This window comes from Hyla sarda, chromosome 1 (assembly GCF_029499605.1).
Source record: "Hyla sarda isolate aHylSar1 chromosome 1, aHylSar1.hap1, whole genome shotgun sequence".
Taxonomy (NCBI): Eukaryota; Metazoa; Chordata; class Amphibia; order Anura; family Hylidae; genus Hyla; species Hyla sarda.
This window is the reverse complement of record NC_079189.1, coordinates 454083909-454108729: the sequence shown is the minus strand read 5'-3', so window position 1 is coordinate 454108729 and position 24821 is coordinate 454083909. Positions and strand designations below refer to the sequence as shown.

Sequence of the window (24821 nt, the reverse complement as noted above, 5' to 3'; positions counted from 1 at the left end):
TTTGCACACCCACATTGAATCCTTCTGTCCCTTATTATAAATACTTTCCTCCTCTTCTGTCCCCCTCTTAGACACCCTCCTATCCTTCTATCCCCCTTTTAAATGCCCCCTTCAATACTCCTCCTCTCCTACAGTACCCCCTTATATTGAGCGCTCTTCCTCTCCTGTCCCAATTAAATACCCGTCCTCCTCTCCCCCTTACAGACTTCTATCACTCTTCCTCTTCTGTCAACCCCCCTTCCCCTATTAGATCCATTTATTTCCCCACAGCTTCTCCTGTCCCTATTCTGTCAACTAACGCCCCCCCCCCCTCCCCCAGGTGGATCCCTTCACTTTCCCCACAGCTTCTATCCCTCTTACTCTTCTGTTTCCAAACACCTCCCCCCCCTCCTTCCCCATTAGAGCCCTTTGTTTTCCCCACAGCTACTCCTAGGGGCTTGCCTCTTGACTGCAGTATGGTGCCTGCAGCCACCGCTTCTCCTCCTTCCAGGCTCATGTCTATTGCGGCGCAGGGCTTCTAATGCAGGCCACGCACAGTGACGTAATTTCATTGCGTGCAGCCTGCATTGAAGCACTGAGCCACGATAGACACAATCCCAGGAGAAGTGGCAGTAAAGTACAGGAGCGGGGATTCATGTTTCCTGCTCCTGTACAATACTGAGTGGCGATGCGTACTCTTATGTTATTTTATCAGTGGGTGGCGATATGGCTGGCAGCGAGGCCCTTGCCAGTGCGAGGCCTTAAGTGGCCGCCTTACACGCATAATGGTGGAGCCACCTCTGAATGCCAGTGTGTAATAAGCAGCTGGGCACCGGAGCAATGGCGCTGATATGGGCTCAGGGTAGTATGGATACCAGTGTGTAATTGGCAGCTGGGCAACAGAGCAATGACACTGATATGGGCTCAGTGTAGTATGGATACCAGTGTGTAATTGGCAGCTGGGCTCCAGAGCAATGGCGCTGATATGGGCTCAGGGTAGTATGGATACCAGTGTGTAATTGGCAGCTGGGCTCCAGAGCAATGGCGCTGATATGGGCTCAGTGTAGTATGGATACCAGTGTGTAATTGGCAGCTGGGCTCCAGAGCAATGACACTGATATGGGCTCAGGGTAGTATGGATACCAGTGTGAAATAAGCAGCTGGGCACCAGAGCAATGGCGCTGATATGGGCTCAATGTACTATGGATACCAGTGTGTAATAAGCAGCTGGGCACCAGAGCAATGACACTGATATGGGCTCAGTGTAGTATGGATACCAGTGTGTAATTGGCAGCTGGGCACCAGAGCAATGACACTGATATGGGCTCAGTGTAGTATGGATACCAGTGTGTAATTGGCAGCTGGGCTCCAGAGCAATGGTGCTGATATGGGCTCAGTGTAGTATGGATACCAGTGTGTAATTGGCAGCTGGGCTCCAGAGCAATGGCGCTGATATTGGCTCAGTGTAGTATGGATACCAGTGTGTAATTGGCAGCTGGGCTCCAGAGCAATGACACTGATATGGGCTCAGTGTAGTATGGATACCAGTGTGTAATTGGCAGCTGGGCTCCAGAGCAATGGCGCTGATATGGGCTCAGTGTAGTATGGATACCAGTGTGTAATTGGCAGCTGGGCACCAGAGCAATGACACTGATATGGGCTCAGGGTAGTATGGATACCAGTGTGAAATAAGCAGCTGGGCACCAGAGCAATGGCGCTGATATGGGCTCAGTGTACTATGGATACCAGTGTGTAATAAGCAGCTGGGCACCAGAGCAATGGCGCTGATATGGGCTCAGGGTAGTATGGATACCAGTGTGTAATTGGCAGCTGGGCAACAGAGCAATGACACTGATATGGGCTCAGTGTAGTATGGATACCAGTGTGTAATTGGCAGCTGGGCTCCAGAGCAATGACACTGATATGGGCTCAGTGTAGTATGGATACCAGTGTGTAATTGGCAGCTGGGCTCCAGAGCAATGACACTGATATGGGCTCAAGGTAGTATGGATACCAGTGTGAAATAAGCAGCTGGGCACCAGAGCAATGGCGCTGATATGGGCTCAGTGTACTATGGATACCAGTGTGTAATAAGCAGCTGGGCACCAGAGCAATGGCGCTGATATGGGCTCAATGTACTATGGATACCAGTGTGTAATAAGCAGCTGGGCACCGGAGCAATGACACTGATATGGGCTCAGTGTAGTATGGATACCAGTGTGTAATTGGCAGCTGGGCACCAGAGCAATGACACTGATATGGGCTCAGTGTAGTATGGATACCAGTGTGTAATTGGCAGCTGGGCTCCAAAGCAATGGCGCTGATATTGGCTCAGTGTAGTATGGATACCAGTGTGTAATTGGCAGCTGGGCTCCAGAGCAATGACACTGATATGGGCTCAGTGTAGTATGGATACCATTGTGTAATTGGCAGCTGGGCACCAGAGCAATGACACTGATATGGGCTCAGTGTAGTATGGATACCAGTGTGTAATTGGCAGCTGGGCTCCAGAGCAATGGCGCTGATATGGGCTCAGTGTAGTATGGATACCAGTGTGTAATTGGCAGCTGGGCACCAGAGCAATGACACTGATATGGGCTCAGTGTAGTATGGATACCATTGTGTAATTGGCAGCTGGGCACCAGAGCAATGACACTGATATGGGCTCAGTGTAGTATGGATACCAGTGTGTAATTGGCAGCTGGGCTCCAGAGCAATGACACTGATATGGGCTCAGTGTAGTATGGATACCAGTGTGTAATTGGCAGCTGGGCTCCAGAGCAATGGCGCTGATATGGGCTCAGTGTAGTATGGATACCAGTGTGTAATTGGCAGCTGGGCACCAGAGCAATGACACTGATATGGGCTCAGTGTAGTATGGATACCATTGTGTAATTGGCAGCTGGGCACCAGAGCAATGACACTGATATGGGCTCAGTGTAGTATGGATACCAGTGTGTAATTGGCAGCTGGGCTCCAGAGCAATGGCGCTGATATGGGCTCAGTGTAGTATGGATACCAGTGTGTAATTGGCAGCTGGGCACCAGAGCAATGACACTGATATGGGCTCAGTGTAGTATGGATACCAGTGTGTAATTGGCAGCTGGGCTCCAGAGCAATGGCGCTGATATGGGCTCAGTGTAGTATGGATACCAGTGTGTAATTGGCAGCTGGGCACCAGAGCAATGACACTGATATGGGCTCAGTGTAGTATGGATACCATTGTGTAATTGGCAGCTGGGCACCAGAGCAATGACACTGATATGGGCTCAGTGTAGTATGGATACCAGTGTGTAATTGGCAGCTGGGCTCCAGAGCAATGACACTGATATGGGCTCAGTGTAGTATGGATACCAGTGTGTAATTGGCAGCTGGGCTCCAGAGCAATGGCGCTGATATGGGCTCAGTGTAGTATGGATACCAGTGTGTAATTGGCAGCTGGGCACCAGAGCAATGACACTGATATGGGCTCAGTGTAGTATGGATACCATTGTGTAATTGGCAGCTGGGCACCAGAGCAATGACACTGATATGGGCTCAGTGTAGTATGGATACCAGTGTGTAATTGGCAGCTGGGCACCAGAGCAATAACACTGAAATGGGCTCAGTGTAGTATGGATACCAGTGTGTAATTGGCAGCTGGGCTCCAGAGCAATGATGCTGATAGGGACTCAGTGCCAGGAGTGTCTTGTATAGTTTATTCACATGTACAGTTTCCTGTGCATATTTGGTGCACAGGATTTGAAGCAGCAAATTTCAGTGTAAAGTAATTGACTGAACACAGGATCAAATCTGTAGCTTCAAATCCTGCGCATTTGTTTAGGCCCTTCCGGCTTAATAATACTAGTCTGCTACTGCCTTGACCTCAAGGTACCCGGCTCTTCCCATTACTCTGTGGGGGTAGACACTGGGGTAATAAAGCCGGGTTAGCATTGACCGTTTTACAGGCTAAGACTCAGCTCCAGTTGAGTAATGGATACAGTTTATCAGACTGCTACACTACTAAGTCTGTAAAGTGATTAAAAAAAAAAGGCATCAGTGAAGTTTTTAGCATCGAAATAAAAATAACCCCACACCCCTTGCTGACCTTTTTTTTGAGAAATAAACAAAATATCTGCCAGTCAATGTAATCCACTGAATCTGACGTAGTCCTCTCCAGGACTCTAAGAAAAAGCATATGTGAACTGCAGGTGGGAACATGGATTTGCTGGCTTAAATAGTGGAAAATCCAGGACCCTCTGCAGTTTGCAACTGCATACACTAGACACACCCACAAGCACAACAGGGAAAGGCACCCAAAAAGTACTGTAAGGCAGACATGCAGCCTTTTTGGCTCCACTTCATATGCATTAAAGCTTGCTCAGCTACATATACAGCAGAGCTCATTCAGCCCTTCTACATATGCAGTAGAGTGTTTGCCCTACTACATATACAGCAGAGCTCATTCCGCCCTACTACATATGCAGCAGAGCTCATTCCGCCCTACTACATATGCAGCAGAGCTCATTCCGCCCTACTACATATACAGCAGAGCTCATTCCGCCCTACTACATATGCAGCAGAGCTCATTCCGCCCTACTACATATGCAGCAGAGCTCCCTTGGTGACACCTGCAGCACTTTGTGATAAGCAGAATCGCTCGCTTGAGCCAGCAGGGTCTATCATATTTCTGGGTCTATGTTGGGATGGGACTGCGTGCTCGCAATACGTTTACATTTTTCTGACACTTTTCTGACAGCGACCCAATGTTGTGCCATTTATCACAAAATTCGACTCCAGCTTTAACTACCACTATTCAAGTCCGAAGAATGCACACCCCCCACCCCCCATAGATCTATGAAAGTGATAGACCTCACAGAAACAATCGAACAATCCTAGTCCAGACTGTCATGATGACATCCAGCCATGTCTCCTCTCAGCAGAATTTACAGAAAAACATCTTAGGCTCTGGTACTTTTCCAACACCCTTCTCCATTGCTGTACAGATGACTCATTCACAGAGCCACAAACTAACAGGGCCCCATTTAAACCCCACATAGTAAATAGCCCCTTTTTTCCCTCCACCCAATTATAATGACCCACACTATAATAATGGCTCTGCAGTGTTTCAACATAATGCTGCTTCAGTGCCCCCATGCTATAATAATGCCTCTAACTGTGCCCCCACATTATAATCATGCTCCTTCTTGTCCCTCCATGCTACAATAATATCCCTTTTGTGACCCCACACTACAATATTGCCCATTCTGTGCCTCACATTATAATAATACCTGTTTCTGTGCTCCCAGGTTATGATAGTGTCCCCACATAATATTATCCCTTCTGTGCCCATATAAAAAAGCTCCCATCTGCCCCATCTAATATTAATGCCCATTTATGTGCCACCTGATTTTAGTAATGCCCATTTCTGTGCCCATTTCTGTGCTGCCACAAAAATAATGCCACCCTCTGTGCACCCACGTGGCTGTGTCCTCTGTTGTAGGTTGCCTTTATCGGGTTGCTTGGCAATCTTTTTCGTGCACTCTGTGTCACGCAGATACTAACACCTGATCCGGATCACTTTTGGCTGCAAGCCTAATGTAGGCAATGGCCTAAGAGTAAATGCATTCAATGTATGCATAGCTACTTTTTATGTAGAGGCGGCTGATGTCCTCTGCAGTCTGAGGCAAAATACTCATCTCGCCTCATGGCACATGTGGCCCTGATAAGTAGTAATGTGGTGTCTCGGCACCGTATTTCATACTGTGCCTTGGTTATTAGTCCCCAAAGTTAGAGTCCCTAGGACTGTCGGGGTTCGCTTCCCTAATTAACCCCTAGTCACCCCTTAGTAACTTAATATTTATAAATTTTATCTATATAAATATATGTTTATGGTATTACTCACTTGTTTTATCGCCGCAGGACCTGCGGGTCATGTGACCGGCTTACAGAACTCTATGGTTTTGCTAAAGGTCCTTTGGTGGTTCTAGTCAGGGGATCACCCACAATCCATTGTAACGGTGAGTGACAGCTGATATGGACCAATCCAAAATTGCCAGCCCCTGCCCATATAAGGGAGCTGCGCCATTTTGTCTCGCTCTTGTTCCTGCGCTGCCATGCAAGCAGCATCATCCCTCTCTTGGGTTGCTGACTCTGGACGAGGTAGGACCTCCGCAGCTTACAAGACAATTACTAGGCCAAAGCCTTGCGGCCTAGGCCTGCGCTAGAGACGGATAGTTCTTACAATTCCCCGTTATCTCCGCAAGATCTCTGGACCTAATCTAACCCCTAAATCCAGTGGATCTATGCAAATGCAATCCTCCTAATCTTCAGAGAACTTTCCGGTCCTAAGCAACTGTCAGCCACTGCTGTGCTGTCTATATAGACTCTGTTATCTGGACTGTTACCGATACTGCATGTACAGAAAATCTTCAGTAAAGTTCCTGCAAGTTTTAAGTTTAGCACTGCTGTGGACAATCCATTTATTTTACACTCACCTATCGCTCTTGGGAAGGGTGGTGATAGGCCCAGCATCACGACAGAGTTTTAACCCTCACCCTGGAGTCACGAGTGACAGGGGTTAATGGGGTACTCCGGTAAAAACCTTTTTTCTTTTATATCAACTGGTGGCAGAAAGTTAAACATATTTGTAAATTACTTCTATTAAAAAATCTTAATCCTTCCCGTACTTATTAGCTGCTGTATACTACAGAGGAAATTATTTTCTTTTTGGAATGCTCTCTGATGACATCACGACTAGAGATGAGCAAACTTACAGTAAATTTGATTTGTCACGAACTTCTTGGCTCGGCAGTTGATGACTTTTCCTGCATAAATTAGTTCAGCTTTCTGGTGGGCTGGAAAAGGAGGATACAGTCCTAGGAGACTCTTTCCTAGGAATGTATCCACCTTTTCCAGCCCACCGGAGCACCTGAAGGCTGAACTAATTTAAGCAGGAAAAGTCATCAACTGCCGAGCCGAGAAGTTTGTGACGAATCAAATTTACTGTAAGTTCGCTCATCTCTAATCACGACCACAGTTCTTTCTGCTGATGTTATTATAATAATAATAAATGTTTTTTTATTGTTGTCCTTAGTGGGATTTGAACTCAAGTCCCCAGCACTGCAAGGCTGCAGTGCTAACCACTGAGCCACCATGCTGCAGTGTTCCAAAAAGAAAGGAATTACCTCTGTAGCATTCAGCAGCTAATAAGTACTGGAAGGATTAAGATTTTTTAATAGAAGTAATTTACAAATATGTTTAACTTTCTGCCACCAGTTGATTTAAAAGAAAAAAAGTTTTTAACCGGAGTACCCCTTTAACAGTGCCCTTTATTATACAGAACTGCAACACCCCATATACCCTACAACCCCAGGCTATCACAGTAAGTATGACCTCTTTTTCTGTGATTTTTAAGCAAACCTATCATTTCACCAAATTTTTAAACTCTGCATGGTTTTGTTAGAGTAGCGAGATGATGAGGTGATTATAGTTCTCCCGCTGCTGTTATTGAGTCCCTGAGATCCCCATCCATGGTGTACAGATATTTCTCATTCTCTCTGTTTCACGGCACAAGACTAGAGCTGAGCTGTTTGCCAGTAGTACTTGGTGGGGTCCTATCGGACCCCCACTCATCGGCATTTTATCACCTATTTTGTGGTTAGGGGATAACATGCTGAGAAGGGAATACCCCTTTAAGGCAGCGTTGTGGGAACTGCTGTGGCCCCTATAATCAGTGGATAGAGTGCTGGGGGGGGGGGGGGGGGCAGGGTTTGGACCCTCACTGATATTGATATTAATGGCCTAACTATAATAAAGTCCCAGAAAACCCTTTTAAAGTTTGAGACCCTGGCAGTTAACTGAATGTCATGTATACCTTTGTATATGTGATGTAGTGTTGCTTAGTCTCTGTACACAGAATGTTTTTGCATCCTATTGAGAAGTAAATAAATATACAACCAACCAATGACATACGGAGCATATTCCTCTTTACTTCTACACTAGACATGCAAGCAGTACCCCTGTAACCTCCTGTCTGGTTGCTTGTTCTTACAGTGTCACCGAGGTTTTCCCATAAGGCTTTTGGAGGGGAAATAAATGCACCTCTAATTATAGTGCAGGCGGACATGACTGCCGGCTCATCATGAGGTGTTATCTGCCTTCCTTCTGGTAATAGCCTTTTAATGGAGAGATGCTCCTCCAAGAAAAATCCTAGTAATGCCTGCCTTATGCCCTAATAATCGCTCTGCTAATTGAGGCATTTACTTCCTCCCGCTGCTTTGCTAATGCAATCTCATACAACGTCTGCCTCGCTCTTTCCCTTTGACTTTCAAATCTGCTCTCTACTGGTGACAGGAGGATGATAACCAGCTGGCAAGGTGACACATTAAAAAGGAACATTTGAAAAAAATTGACAGCATATTTTTCTCTAAATTAACATTTATACAAAAAGAAAAAGGGACATACACCGGCGCACCCTGTGCCATTACCTCATGGTGGCAGGAATAAGTGGGTATACAATATAACTGCTCACCTTGGTGTGTTACGCTCCGAGCGCAACACCGTCAATAGCCTTAAGCGTAGAGAAATCAGCAGCAGCAGCCCGTGTCTGTCCAGACCCAGGCGTCCTGGGGCGATCGGCAGCCAGGGCCGGATTAAGAGCAACATGGGCCTGGTGCTGAGAATTTTTCCGGGCCTTTTTATGAAAATATTTACATAATATATAAAATGAAAACGCAAAGCAATTTTATTACTCGGCTGCACAAAGATATCAGTGACTACAGCACTGATGGGACACAGTCAGGAGAATACACAGTGATTTAAGTGACTGACAGGCACGGCTGGACTGGGACCAAAAAATAGGCCCGGGCATTTTAAAATAAGCAGCCCATTTTTATGGTGGGGGTCAGACTGCTGGGACCCCCACCAATCCCCTCGGTTCAAGTGGCTCTCCAGCTGTTGCTAAACTGCAACTCCCATCATGTCTGAAGAGACTCAGGAATTAAGGAAGTTGCCGTTTTGAAACAGCTGCAGAGCCACAGAATGGGGTAAATTGTCACCCATCACCACTACGGAACTTACAAGTGACTCCAGAGCTTATGGGACAGTCAGGAGAACACACAATTATATCAGTGACCTGAGTGATGTCTTCTCTGTTGTCTTTCCTTTCCTTCTTTATCTGGTCCAGACGCCAGGACTTCTTCCAGCTCCATCTTCTCTGCAAAGTCTGATGCCCAGACATCATAGACTCCTCACATTGTCAGCAGATCCTCATCCTCTATATAAAGACAATATTCATAATAACACATTATAATTCTGCCAAATACTGTACCAACTGAATATAATACTGCCTACCACTGTACCCTCTAAATATATTATTTCCACACACTGTACCCCCTGGATATAATACTGCCATACACTGTACCCTCTAAATATATTATTGCCACACACTGTACCCCCTGAATATAATACTGCCATACACTGTACCCTCTAATTATATTATTGCCACACCCTGTACCCCCTGAATATAATACTGCCACACACTGTACCCTCTAAATATATTATTGCCACATACTGTACCCCTTAATATACTACCATACACTGTACCTCCTGAATAGAATACTGCCACACACTGTACCCTCTAAATATATTAATGACACACACTGTACCCCTGAATATAATACTGCCACACACTGTACCCCTGAATATAATACTGCCACACACTGTACGTCTGAACATAATACTGCCACACATTGTACCCTCTGAATATAATGCTGCCACACACTGCACCCCCTGCATATAATACTGCCACACACTGTACCCTCTGAATATGATACTGCCACACACTGTACCCTCTGAATATAATACTGCCACACATTTTACCCCCCGAATATAATACTGCCATACACTGCATACCCTTCATCCCATCCTCTGTCTTATCAACACCCCCACCCCATGCTTGGTTAGCTTATCACCCCAATGCCCACTCCCCTCTGCCACATCCTTGCTATTCTCATCACTCCATACACCCCACCCATCCTTGGCTCTTCACTCCCGCACTCCATATTATCCCCCCCCCCATCCTCAGTCTCATCATTGCAACCCCCCCCCATCCTCAGTCTCATCATTGCAAACCCCCCCGCACCTCATCCTCAGACTCCTCATTATCATCATTGAACCCCCCCACCCCATCCTCAGTCTCCTCATCATTCCACCCTCATCATCATCATCATCATTGCACCCCCCCACACCCCATCTTCAGTCTCCTCATCATTCCACCCTCCTCCTCCTCATCATCACTGCACCCCACCCCCCACACCCCATCCTCAGTCTCCTCATCATTCCACCCTCATCATCATCATCATCATCATCATTGCACCCCCCCCACACCCCATCCTCAGTCTCCTCACCATTGCACGCCCCCCAGCTTCCCCTCCTCCTCCTCATTATCATTCCATCCCCCCAACACCCCATCCTCAGTCTCCTCATCATTCCACCCTCCTCCTCCTCCTCATGATCATCATTGCACCCCCCCACACACACCCCATCCTCAGTCTCCTCATCATTCCACCCTCCTCCTCATCATTGCACCCCCCAGCATCCCCTCCTCATCATCATCGCATTCCCCCCCCACCCTATCCTCAGTCTCCTCATCATTGCAACCGCCCCCCAGCCCCATCCTCAGTCTCCTCATCATTGCAACCCCGCCCCCCCAGCCCCCTCCTCAGTCTCATCATTGCAACTGCCCCCCCCAGCACACCCCTCTACCTCATCATAAATGCAACCCCCCCCGTTCCGTGTCCTCATTCTCCTGCTCATTAATATTACATCACCCCGGCACCAGGTCCTCGATCTCCTTACCTTCCTGGAGATCGTCGGTGCTGCAGTGTGAGGATGCGGTGAATGCTGCTGCTCGTGTCACTCTTGCGTTGCAGGGGTCAGAGGTTGTGATACGTCAGACAGAGGCTTGGCGCAGACGTGCGTGCCTACGCGGTGCCCCTGGCCTGTCAATCCAAGCCGGAAATTATTTTTAAAGGGCCCGCCGCTGCCAGCATTATTACCTGCAAACAGCACGGGCTCTTTAAAAATCATTTCCGGGTTGGATTGACAGGCCAGGGGCTCATGGGAGTAGACGTGCACCGCGTAGGCACGCACGTCTGCGCCAAGCCTCTGTATGACGTGTCACAGCCTCTGACCCCTGCAACGCGAGAGTGACAAGAGCAGCCTGTCAATCCAACCCGGAAATGATTTTTAAAGAGCCCGCGCCGTTTGCAGGTAATAGTGCTGGCAGCGGCGGGCCCGGGCCACGCCCGAAGTCCCTGCCTGTTGCTGCAGCATGTAGCATAGTGTAGTGGCAGGGAGGGGGGCCGCTCCTCGGCGGCCTTTTTGGCGGCTGGCTAGGCCTATTTTACTGTAGGGGCCTGGAGCTGCAGCTCCATCAGCCCCTACGTTAATCCGGCCCTGTCGGCAGCAATGTAGATGTCCACACACTTGGACAGGTTGAAGGGAAAAGACACGTGTCTGGCGCTTGATGAATCTGGAAACAAAGTTGTAAGGATGCCAAACTTCTGGATGGTTTCAAACAGCATTTTTTATTATACACACAGATGACAATGTGTTTCGATGGGATCTGAACCCCTCTTCCTCTTGTCAGGGTGGGGGTCACACAAAAACAGGGGATGTTTTATACATGTCCTAATTGTAAAAAGCCACCGAAGAATGTCTCGGCCTGGGGGCAGGCCGGGTGACGTCATCTAGGGCACGCATACTGGTCTATGTGAATGTAAACAGACAAAATGTGCTAGTGATACAAAGTAAACTAGTAAACAAAGGGAGTTAAACATTTTCAGAGAAGCTAAAAAGCATAAAAACAGTCACAATCACAATTATGCAGCCGACATCCTGGAAGAGGTATTAAGTATGACAGTATCGTTCTTGTTGTGTGCGCAGGGGATGTGGAGAATCCTGTGCGCTCACAACAGTTGCAGTGCCCCGGCTCGAGTACATTGGGTTTGATGCGCTTGTGTGGGGGGGAGAGATGGCGCTCATAAGCGCTATAGTGTATACAGTGTGTCAACAGGAGATGTGGAAAGAATCTCCTGCACTCGCAACCGCTTCAGCACATGATTTATGCTCACAGTCTTCCCTCGCTCGTATGTGATGCAGCACATGATTTAAATCCACAGTCATCCTGCGTTGTTGTAGCATAAAGGATGTCTCGTAGCTACATTCGGAGGGCATCGCGGGGATGTATTCCGGTGGTGATACTCTTTTCCGCATTGAACAGTATAGACAATGTATGTTGCAAGATATAGTATATAGATATATATATATATATGGTCCCAGTGTGTGCGGCTGCACACTTGTGTCTGTTGAGGTCATAATGTTAACTTGGGATCGGGACTAGGTGCATTCATATAGGGACAGAATTAGTAAAGAGTGTGGTATTTATTTTGCAACTATAAATAAAGGAGCTGAAAGGTTGGCCAAGGAGCTGAAAGGGTGGCCATAGGTGAAGGTGCCCAAGAGGTGGGCAAGGGGAAACAAGGTCCATCGGATAGAAAGGTAAAATAGGGGGGCCTTATGGCCTCCAGCCCATGGCCACCCTTTCAGCTCCTTTATTATCCTCTCCCCCCACCCTTCAGACCCCTCAACTATATAAAGCTCTCCCTCCAGCTGGACTCTGGAAGGAGAGCTTGATACCTACCCTATGGCATTGTCACATCTACAATGCCCTTATCAAGCAAGGTTATAAATATCACCACAATCACTATATCTTGCAACATACATTGTCTATACTGCTATATGCAGCAATACTGTACCTATTTTGGCCTGAATCAGAGCACTGGCGGTACCCCGTGTTGGCAAACAATCCTGGTACTGTTCAGTGCGGAAAAGAGCCCAAGTATCACCTCCGGAATACATCCCCGCCATACCCTCCAAATGTAGCTAAGAGACATCCTTTATGCTACATCAGTGCAGGACAACTGTGGATTTAAATCATGTGCTGCATCACTTACGAGCGCAGGAAGACTGTGACCACAAATCATGCGCCACAGCGGTTGCAAGCACAGGAGATTCTCTCCACATCTCCCATTACCGCTCTGTATACACTATAGTGTGGTGTCCCAGTACAGATACATTGTGTCAAGGTATTTTAGGCCCTGTCAGATTGAGACCTCCAGTGTCCTGGGGGCTCCCCTGCAGGGACTCAACCATTTCTAATGTGTATTTGCACTGTTATAACTTTGCAATCCGTTATTAGGTGTCTGTAGTTTTAAGTATGTTGGCTAGCAACCTCATGCTTAGTCAGGGTATGTGAGAGTGGAGGACTGAGGGCTAGACTAAACTTTTGTGTAAGGTGTTATATTATGTTATTACTTGTATGTAACTTTATTGTAAATCCTAAAGGGGATACAGACAACTCTATGATCCACAGCTGCCTGGCCAATGGGCTTTAGTTTGGCCTTCCTTTATAAGGGGTGGCATTTCCTGTGTGAAGGAGAGTAGGAGAGTAGAGGAGTTGAGAAGAGTGGTGTGGAGTTCATAGTACAGAGTGGAGGTCTGAGCAAGTTCAGATGAGGTGAAGCTCCGGAGTAGCAGAGAGAATCCGCAGAGGAGTGAGAGCAAAGATGAGAGGGAGATAAGAAAAGCATGAAGTAACCCCAACTAATAGCAAGCCTTTACTTCAGCCTTGATCAGAGAATTCCTAAAGGACAATTCATTATCTTTCGGCGAAAAGCCACAAAGCTACCGACACTTCAGTAAGTGACTAATCTCAAGCCTAATATAGCGCAGACCTAAAACTCCTAGTCCGGCCGTAAGAGCCAAGCATATATGCAATATCAAGTCCAAGCACTGCAAGCTGTGTGGTCCCCTAGAGACTGTCTGTTAACCCTTTGGGAGACTTTGGTTGAGCGCTGTGGAGATTGTACCACCTATCTTCAAGTTAGTAAAGCCTCTGTTAAACTGCAACCTAGTGTGGAGTCAATTCTTTCCTTGCTAGCCTGTGGGGGGATGGAGTTCCTGTAGTACCCTGGGAGATACCAAGACTACAGTGGCATCACGTGACATTAAGGGTTAATACCATCCGACCCTGGGTTCATAACCCCCCCAAGAACCAGGTAGCTAACCCCAGCGTAGTGGCGGTCGTGGGTTTCACTCGTGGTTACCACAATAGTGCTTATGAGTACCATCTCTCTCTCCCCCGCGCAAGCGCATCGAGATGGTGGACCCGAGCCGGGGCACTGCAGCTGTTGCAAGCGCATGGGATTCTCCACATCCCCTGCGCACACAACAAGAACGATACTGTCATACTTAATACCTCTTCCAGGATGTGACTGTTTTTATGCTTTTTAGCATCTCTGAAAATGTTAAACTGCCTTTGTTTACAAATGTATCACTAGCACATGTTGTCTGTTTACATTCACATAGACCAGTGCGCGTGCCCAGGCCGGGACGTTATTCGCAGGCTTTTTACAATTAGGACATGTATAAAACATCCCCTGTTTTTGTGTGTCCACCTCTCCGACCTGAGGAAGATGGGATGAAGATCCCCTCGAAATGCGTTGTCATCTGTTTTGTATAATAAAAAATGCTGTTTGAAACCATCCAGAAGTTTGGCATCCTTACAACTTTATTTCCTGATTCAGTGAGTGCCAGGCAAGTGTCTTTTCCCTTCAACCTCACCAAGTGTGTGGACATCTACAGCTGCCTAAAAAACATATACATTTTATTTTACCCAACTACAAGTGCAGAAGTTTTAGGCTGCTCCCTTTCCTGTTGCTTTTATTGTAGCTCATCAAGTCAGATTTACAGGCCTTTTCTTCAGTATACCTATTTAGCTGCTTGTTACCACAAATAGTTAATCAGCCAATAACATGGCAGAAACTCAATGCATTTAGGCATGTAAATGTGGTCAAGACAACTTGCTGAAGTTCAAACTGAGCATCAGAATGTATTGCAACCTGGGCCCATAAGCCTTTAGCTATGCCCATGTCTATAGCTGTTGGATGGTAACCTTGTTGTAAGGTCATGTTCACACTGGGGAATGACCGCACGGAAGATCTGCGGACATTTCCCTAATAGTGGAGCGCTGGCAGAACATGCAGGCACTTGGGCCACTTGGAAATGCGCCGTCTCATAGATGACAATGCATATCCGTGCAGAGTCCACATAAAGAATAGACATGTCTATTCTTTCTGCGGACACCAGAATTTGAATTTCCACGCCAGGGTGCGTTTGCACGTGCACATTTTTTAGTGCAGATTTGCTTTAGCAGATTTTGCTACCTATTGAAGTCAATGGGCAGCAAAATGTGCAGCAAAAAAACTTGACCAGAGGAAAAGTTTCTGAGTTGCCCATAGTAACCAATAAGATTGCTTCTTTCATTTTTGAAAAGGCCTCTGAACAATGAAAGAAGCAATCTGATTGGTTGCAATGGGCAATTCAGCAACTTTTACTCTGGACAGGTTATGATAAATCTCCCCCTTAGGGTCTATTCACACCTACAGTATGCTGCACAGATTTGATAAGTAGATTTGATGTGCAGGATTTGAAGCTGTGTTCAGTCATTGAGTTTACATTGAAATCTGCAGCAGAAAATCCTGTGCATCAAATCTGCCCAGAATACTGTACGTGTGAATAGACCCTGAGAGCGTATTTTAACACTTGCTATAGATGAAAGACTTCTTCTGAGTATGATGGTTAGGTGGAGCTTGTTCAAGTTTTTTTTTTTTAATGGAATGTCTTCATCTGTTCTTCAGAGTCTGTCTAAAGTGTGAGCAGACCATTAATGTAACAGAAATATGGTAGGAGTTGTGCACATTAATAAGAACTCCTCCTCTAGTTTAGCCATAAAAGGTTTGCATACTGTGGTGACATTTTGCTACCAATAACACTTCCAGTACACTGCAGGCACAGTGGGGATCAAAAGTTTGGGCACCCCAGGTAAAAATTTGTATTAATGTTCATAAAGAAGCCAAGGAAAGATGGAAAAATCTCCAAAAGGCATCAAATTACAGATTACACATTCTTATAATATGTCAAGAAAAGTTAGATTTTATTTCCATCATTTACACTTTCAAAATAACAGAAAACAAAAAAATGGCGCCTGCAAATGTTTGGGCACCCTGCAGAATTTATAGCATGCACTGCCCCCTTTGCAAAGCTGGGACCTGCCAGTGTCATGGATTGTTCTCAATCATCATCTGGGAAGACCAGGTCATGTCAATCTCAAAGGTTTTAAATGCCCAGACTCATCTGACCTTGCCCCAACAATCAGCACCATGGGTTCTTCTAAGCAGTTGTCTAGAAATCTGAAACTGAAAATAGTTGACGCTCACAAAGCTGGAGAAGGCTATAAGAAGATAGTAAAACATTTTCAGATGTCAATATCCTCTGTTTGGAATGTAATTAAGAAATGGCAGTCATCAGGAACAGTGGAAGTTAAAGGAAGATCTGGAAGACCAAGAAAATATCAGACAGAACAGCTCGCAAGATTGTGAGAAAAGAGAAAAACAATTCAAAACCCATCTTTGACTGCACAATCCCTCCAGAAAGATCTGGCAGACACTGGAGTTGTGGAACACTATTCCACTATAAAGAAATACTTGTACAAATATGGTCTTCATGGAAGAGTCATCAGAAGAAAACCTCTTTTACGTCCTCACCACAAAAATCAGCGTTTGAACTTTGCAAATGAACATATAGACAAGCCTGATGCATTTTGGAAACAAGTTCTGTGGACCGATGAGGTAAAAATTTAACTTTTTGGCCTGAATCAGCAAAGGTACTTTTGGAGAAGAAGGGGAACAGAATTTAATGAAAAGAACCTCTGTCCAATTGTCATGGATTCAATAAAATTTCAGCAAATTTTGGATGCTAACTTGATGCCATCTGTGAAAAAGCTGAAGTTAAAGAGAGGATGGCTTCTACAAATGGATAATGATCGTAAACACACCTCAAAATCCACGGGGGATTACATCAAGAGGCGTAAACTGAAGGTTTTGCCATGGCCTTCACAATCTCCTGACCTCAACATAATTGAAAATCTATGGATAGATCTTAAAAGAGCAGTGTGTGACAGACAGCCCAGAAATCTCAAAGAACTGGAAGACTTTTGTAAGGAAGAATGGGCAAAGATACCTCAAACAAGAATTGAAAGACTCTTGGCTGGCTGCAAAAAGCGTTTACAAAATGTGATACTTGCCAAAGGGGGCAGTACAAGATATTAACTCTGCAGGGTGCCTAAACTTTTGCAGACGCCATTTTTTTGTTTTCTGTTATTTTGAAAGTGTAAATGATGGAAATAAAATCTAACTTTTGTTGACATATTATAAGAATGTCTAATCTGTAATTTGATGTCTTTTGGAGAATTTTGCCATGTATCCTTGGCTTCTTTATGCACATCAATACACATTTTTACCTGGGGTGCCAAAACTTTTGATCCCCACTGTACCTGTAGATACAGCACAAATATACCGGTAGATACTTATATATCTGTACATACAGCACAAATATACAGTAGATATTTATATACCTGTACATACAGCACATATATACTGTAGATATTTATATACCTGTAAATACAGCACATATATACAGTAGATATTTATATATCTGTACATACAGCATATATATACAGTAGAAAATTCTATACCCGTACATACAGCACATATATATAGTAGGGATCGACCGATTATCGGTATGGCCGATATTATCGGTCGATAATCACGATTTTGGGCATTATCGGTATCCGCAATTACTTTGCCGATAAGCCGATAATGCCCAGCCCCCCGCACCGCCCCGCGACCGCCCCCCCCCCCCCGACCAGCCGCACCGCACCGCCCCCCCCCCCGACCCACCGCACCGCGTCGCACCCCTCACCGTAGTGCTGGGCAGTATACCGGTATGGATTTTTGCCCATACCGCTATACCGTTCGGGCCCCTACCCCACCCTCCAAGTCAATAAAAAAAATTAAACTTACCCGTAATGGGGGTGGTCGGGGCCATCCATCCTTCCTGTAGGGTCCGGCGGCATTCCGGGTGTAGGGTGAACCGGTCCGGGCTGTCCTTCTTCTCCGGGGGTCATCTTCTCCACTCCGGGCAGGCTCCGGCCTAGTACGCTGCATAGACGCCACTATGCCGTGACGTCAGGTGCGTCGCTGCGCACGGGCGTCACTGCGCCGCGGCGTCTATGCTGCGTTACTAGGCCAGAGCCTGCCCGGAGTGGAGAAGATGACCCCCGGAGAAGAAAGACAGCCCGGACCGGTTCACCCTCCACCCGGAATGCCGCCGGACACTACAGGAAGGAAGGATGGCCCGGACTACCCTGACAGGTGCGGCCTATGGCACCGCAAAAGCCACTGCAGTGCATTGATTTAAAGCGCCCGCTTTAAATCAATGATCTGCAGCAGTGTTGCGGGGGGATAAATAGCCGATAACTTATACCGGAATATCGGTATAAGTTATCGGCTATCGGCCCTAACCTCCACCGATTATCGGTATCGGCCCTAAAAAAACGATATCGGTCGATCCCTAATATATAGTAGATATTTATATACCTGTAAATACAGCACATATACAGTAGATATTTATATACCTGTAAATACAGCACATATATACAGTAGATATTTATATATCTGTACATACAGCACATATAGTAGATATTTATATACCTGTACATACAGCACATATAGTAGATATTTATATATCTGTACATATACAGCACATATAGTAGATATTTATATACCTGTACTTACAGCACATATATACAGTAGATATTTATATATCTGTACATACAGCACATATAGTAGATATTTATATACCTGTACATACAGCACATATATACAGTAGATATTTATATACCTGTAAATACAGCACATATATACAGTAGATATTTATATATCTGTACATACAGCACAAATATACAGTAGATATTTATATATCTGTAAATACAGCACATATATACAGTAGATATTTCTATATCTGTACATACAGCACATATATACAGTAGATATTTCTATATCTGTACATACAGCACATATATACAGTAGATATTTCTATATCTGTACATACAGCACATATATACAGTAGATATTTCTATATCTGTACATACAGCACATATATACAGTAGATATTTATATACCTGTAAATACAGCACATATATACAGTAGATATTTCTATATCTATACATACAGCACGTATATATAGTAGATATTTATATATCTGTACATACAGCACATATATACAGTAGATATTTCTATATCTGTACATACAGCACATATATACAGTAGATATTTATATACCTGTAAATACAGCACATATATACAGTAGATATTTATATATCTGTACATATAGCACATATATACAGTAGATATTTCTATATCTGTAAATACAGCACATATATACAGTAGATATTTATATACCTATAAATACAGCACATATATACAGTAGATATTTATATATCTGTACATACAGCACATATATACAGTAGATATTTATATATCTGTACATACAGCACATATATACAGTAGATATTTATATATCTGTACATACAGCATATATATACAGTAGATATTTATATATCTGTACATACAGCACAAATATACAGTAGATATTTATATATCTGTACATACAGCACATATATACAGTAGATATTTATATATCTGTACATACAGCATATATATACAGTAGATATTTATATATCTGTACATACAGCACAAATATACAGTAGATATTTCTATATCTGTACATACAGCACATATATACAGTAGATATTTATATATCTGTACATACAGCATATATATACAGTAGATATTTATATATCTGTACATACAGAGCTGCACCAGCCCTACAATGCATATAGGAACTTCTGTGTCCAGGCGCTGTTTCTGGGGGTGCACATTTCAGTGAGGGATTGTGTACATCTCAATGGACAACGTGTGTTAAGGCTTCTGGTGATCCGTGTACCCCGTACTCCACCCCTGGGTGTGGGTCATGCATGGGTCACTAATGCCGCAGATCCGGGTGTATGACAGCTGCGAGACACCTGAGATAGGAGAGGCAGAGGCCCCCGGGGGGGTGTGAGCTGTCAGCCATGAAAATCCTCTTCATAGCCTGTCTGAGAGCCAACACCGGCAACTCCACCACCGCTGACAGGATCAAGTAAGTGACCGCTGATCACTACAGTGGGGTAAGATAGGTGTAGTAGTCTATGGCTGATCATTAGCTATGATAGGTGTAGTAGTCTATGGCTGATCATTAGCTATGATAGGTGTAGTAGTCTATGGCTGATCAGTAGCTATGATAGGTGTAGTAGTCTATGGCTGATCATCAGCTATGATAGGTGTAGTAGTCTATGGCTGATCAGTAGTTATGATAGGTGTAGTGGTCTATGGCTGATCAGTAGCTATGATAGGTGTAGTAGTCTATGGCTGATCATTAGCTATGATAGGTGTAGTAGTCTATGGCTGATCACTAGCTATGATAGGTGTAGTCTATGGCTGATCACTAGCTATGATAGGTGTAGTAGTCTATGGCTGATCACTATCTATGATAGGTGTATTAGTCTATGGCTGATCACTAGCTATGATAGGTGTAGTAGTCTATGGCTGATCACTAGCTATGATAGGTGTAGTAGTCTATGGCTGATCACTAGCTATGATAGGTGTAGTAGTCTATGGCTGATCACTAGCTATGATAGGTGTAGTAGTCTATGGCTGATCACTAGCTATGATAGGTGTAGTAGTCTATGGCTGATCAGTAGCTATGATAGGTGTAGTAGTCTATGGCTGATCAGTAGCTATGATAGGTGTAGTGGTCTATGGCTGATCAGTAGCTATGATAGGTGTAGTAGCCTATGGCTGATCACTAGCTATGATAGGTGTAGTAGTCTATGGCTGATCACTAGCTATGATAGGTGTAGTAGTCTATGGCTGATCACTAGCTATGATAGGTGTAGTAGTCTATGGCTAATCACTAGCTATGATAGGTGTAGTAGTCTATGGCTGATCAGTAGCTATGATAGGTGTAGTAGTCTATGGCTGATCAGTAGCTATGATAGGTGTAGTAGTCTATGGCTGATCAGTAGCTATGATAGGTGTAGTAGTCTATGGCTGATCAGTAGCTATGATAGGTGTAGTGGTCTATGGCTGATCAGTAGCTATGATAGGTGTAGTGGTCTATGGCTGATCAGTAGCTATGATAGGTGTAGTAGTCTATGGCTGATCAGTAGCTATGATAGGTGTAGTAGTCTATGGCTGATCACTAGCTATGATAGGTGTAGTAGTCTATGGCTGATCACTAGCTATGATAGGTGTAGTAGTCTATGGCTGATCACTAGCTATGATAGGTGTAGTAGTCTATGGCTGATCACTAGCTATGATAGGTGTAGTAGTCTATGGCTGATCAGTAGCTATGATAGGTGTAGTGGTCTATGGCTGATCAGTAGCTATGATAGGTGTAGTGGTTTATGGCTGATCACTAGCTATGATAGGTGTAGTAGTCTATGGCTGATCAGTAGCTATGATAGGTGTAGTAGTCTATGGCTGATCACTAGCTATGATAGGTGTAGTAGTCTATGGCTGATCAGTAGCTATGATAGGGGAAGTAGTCTATGGCTGATCACTAGCTATGATAGGTGTAGTAGCCTATGGCTGATCACTAGCTATGATAGGTGTAGTAGCCTATGGCTGATCACTAGCTATGATAGGTGTAGTAGTCTATGGCTGATCAGTAGCTATGATAGGTGTAGTAGTCTATGGCTGATCAGTAGCTATGATAGGTGTAGTAGTCTATGGCTGATCACTAGCTATGATAGGTGTAGTAGTCTATGGCTGATCAGTAGCTATGATAGGTGTAGTAGTCTATGGCTGATCAGTAGCTATGATAGGTGTAGTAGTCTATGGCTGATCAGTAGCTATGATAGGTGTAGTAGTCTATGGCTGATCACTAGCTATGATAGGTGTAGTCTATGGCTGATCACTAGCTATGATAGGTGTAGTGGTCTATGGCTGATCAGTAGCTAAGATAGGTGTAGTGGTCTATGGCTGATCACTAGCTATGATAGGTGTAGTAGTCTATGGCTGATCAGTAGCTATGATAGGGGTAGTAGTCTATGGCTGATCAGTAGCTATGATAGGTGTAGTAGTATATGGCTGATCACTAGCTATGATAGGTGTAGTGGTCTATGGCTGATCAGTAGCTATGATAGGTGTAGTGGTCTATGGCTGATCACTAGCTATGATAGGTGTAGTAGTCTATGGCTGATCAGTAGCTATGATAGGTGTAGTAGTCTATGGCTGATCACTAGCTATGATAGGTGTAGTAGTCTATGGCTGATCAGTAGCTATGATAGGTGTAGTAGTCTATGGCTGATCAGTAGCTATGATAGGTGTAGTAGTCTATGGCTGATCACTAGCTATGATAGGTGTAGTAGTCTATGGCTGATCAGTAGCTATGATAGGTGTAGTAGTCTATGGCTGATCAGTAGCTATGATAGGTGTAGTAGTCTATGGCTGATCACTAGCTATGATAGGTGTAGTCTATGGCTGATCAGTAGCTATGATAGGTGTAGTGGTCTATGGCTGATCAGTAGCTATGATAGGTGTAGTGGTCTATGGCTGATCACTAGCTATGATAGGTGTAGTAGTCTATGGCTGATCACTAGCTATGATAGGTGTAGTCTATGGCTGATCAGTAGCTATGATAGGTGTAGTGGTCTATGGCTGATCAGTAGCTATGATAGGTGTAGTGGTCTATGGCTGATCACTAGCTATGATAGGTGTAGTAGTCTATGGCTGATCACTAGCTATGATAGGTGTAGTCTATGGCTGATCAGTAGCTATGATAGGTGTAGTGGTCTATGGCTGATCAGTAGCTATGATAGGTGTAGTGGTCTATGGCTGATCAGTAGCTATGATAGGTGTAGTGGTCTATGGCTGATCAGTAGCTATGATAGGTGTAGTGGTCTATGGCTGATCAGTAGCTATGATAGGTGTAGTGGTCTATGGCTGATCAGTAGCTATGATAGGTGTAGTGGTCTATGGCTGATCATTAGAATGGGTTAGCCCCTTTCATTTTTGCTTTTTCCACATCACCTTCGAAGAGAACTCTTTCCATCTACAGGACTATATAAGTTTATTCTGATTTGTTTTATGCAGGACCAATTGTACTTTGTAAGGACATCACCAAAGTCTACGACCTAACTCAAAAAAAATATTTATTAGCTGAAACAGCCAAAAAAAAAAAAAAAAAAAAAAATCAACTTTTTGGGGAATTTTGTTTTTATGCAGAAATGAGCCTTTGGCATGCTGGGAGTTGCAGTTTGGCAACCACTAGAAGGCAGCAGTAAAGATCTCTTTACTGCCACATTCCTTGAGGCTCCTTGCCATCACCTCCCTACCTCCGCCACTGATCTCCGCCGATGCCACGATGATAAGCGGTGTCCACCGCATCTTCTCCCCAGGTACCGGCCGCCATCTTCTCCCCCCTGTTCTGCCCGACATACAGGGGTGGGCAGTGCAGGGGGTTTCCATGGTAATGGACTAATGGCAGGGGATAGGAGGGGGTGGCACCACTGCAACCTCGCTCCTATCCCTTAGGATGATCGGGGCTGTCACTGACAGCTCCGATCATCCCTATTTTCTGGGCGATCGGGTCACCAGGGACCCGATCAGCCCGGAATAGTGACAAATCACGAATCTGAATTGATCTGCGATTTGCCGCGATCGCCGACATATGGGGGGGGGGGGGGTTCTCAGGACCCCCCTGGGCGATATCCCGGGATGCCTGCTGAACGATATGAGCAAGCATCCCGGTCCGGTCCCCGACCGGCGAGCAGCGGGGACCGGAATTCCCACGGACGTATCCATACGCCCTCAGTCCTTAAGAAGTTAAGGACCAGGCCAGTTTTTGTTTTTGCACTTTAGTTTTTTCCTCCTCCCTTTCTAGAAATCATGCTGCTTTCAGTTTTGCACCTACAGACCCATATGAGGACTTGTTTTTTGCGTCACTAAATGAACTTTGTAATTACATAATTTCTTAACAAAATCTACTGCAAAACAAAAAAAATAAAAAATAAAACGCCATTTTGTAACTTTTGGGAGTTTTCTTTTCTACGCAGTGCACTTTTCGGTAAAAATGACACCTTATATTTATTCTGTAGGTCCATACGGTTACAAGGATACCCAACTATGTAGGTTTTATTTTACTACTTAAAATTATAACTACATCCACCAAAATTAGTGTGCTTAGAATTGTCCTATTCTGACCCCTATAACTTTCTTATTTTTCTGCATCTCTTTGGGAGAACCGAAGATACAGTGTTCTTGTATTTCTGGCTCTCCCATAGAAATACATGGGGGGGGGGGACACAGGGCGACATGCGGCAGCCCTGTGTGTGCAGTGAGGATTAGAGCTGGGGCCAGCGCCTGGCATGCCTCCTCGCTCACCCTCCCCTCCCAGCACTTCCTTGGCTTATGTCAGGGCCCAGTAGGTGACCAGAGGCGAGGTTAAGCGAGAAGACAGTGGTACTTGGGGAGGGATTTATCAAAACTTATGCAGGGGAAAAGTGGAGCAGTTGCCCAAAGCAACCAATCAGATGGCTTTTTATTTTTCAGAGGCCTTTTTAAAAATGAAAGAAACAATCAGCTATAAGCAACTGCACCACTCTTCCCCTTCGCAGGTTTTGATAAATTCCTGCCTTGGAGTTGCCTCCCATTGCCTCCTTGACAGTTGGCTGAGAAAAAAGATTTTGTAGGTTATGTCCGAGTGGAGGTTCTGTAGTGTGAATGTAGCCTATAAGTCTGAGTTCACCTGGGTAAACTCCGGTACTAGCAGCCTAATTAGATGAACAGATGCAG

General features: G+C 45.0%; 1 protein-coding gene across 3 annotated transcripts in view; it reads left to right on the top strand.

Moving 5' to 3' along the window:
* Window positions 1-19859: 19859 nt before the first annotated feature.
* GLT1D1 (glycosyltransferase 1 domain containing 1) overlaps window positions 19860-24821 on the top strand; it is a 135440-nt gene continuing 130478 nt past the window's right edge. Inside the window, exon 1 of one of the 3 annotated variants that reach the window (XM_056533625.1) lies at window positions 19860-20124. In XM_056533625.1, coding sequence (XP_056389600.1) covers window positions 20057-20124 — 68 coding nt within the window. In that variant the 5' untranslated portion in view covers window positions 19860-20056. The remainder of the gene's footprint in view (window positions 20125-24821) is intronic. The other 2 variants (XM_056533645.1, XM_056533636.1) reach the window with 2 other exon arrangements.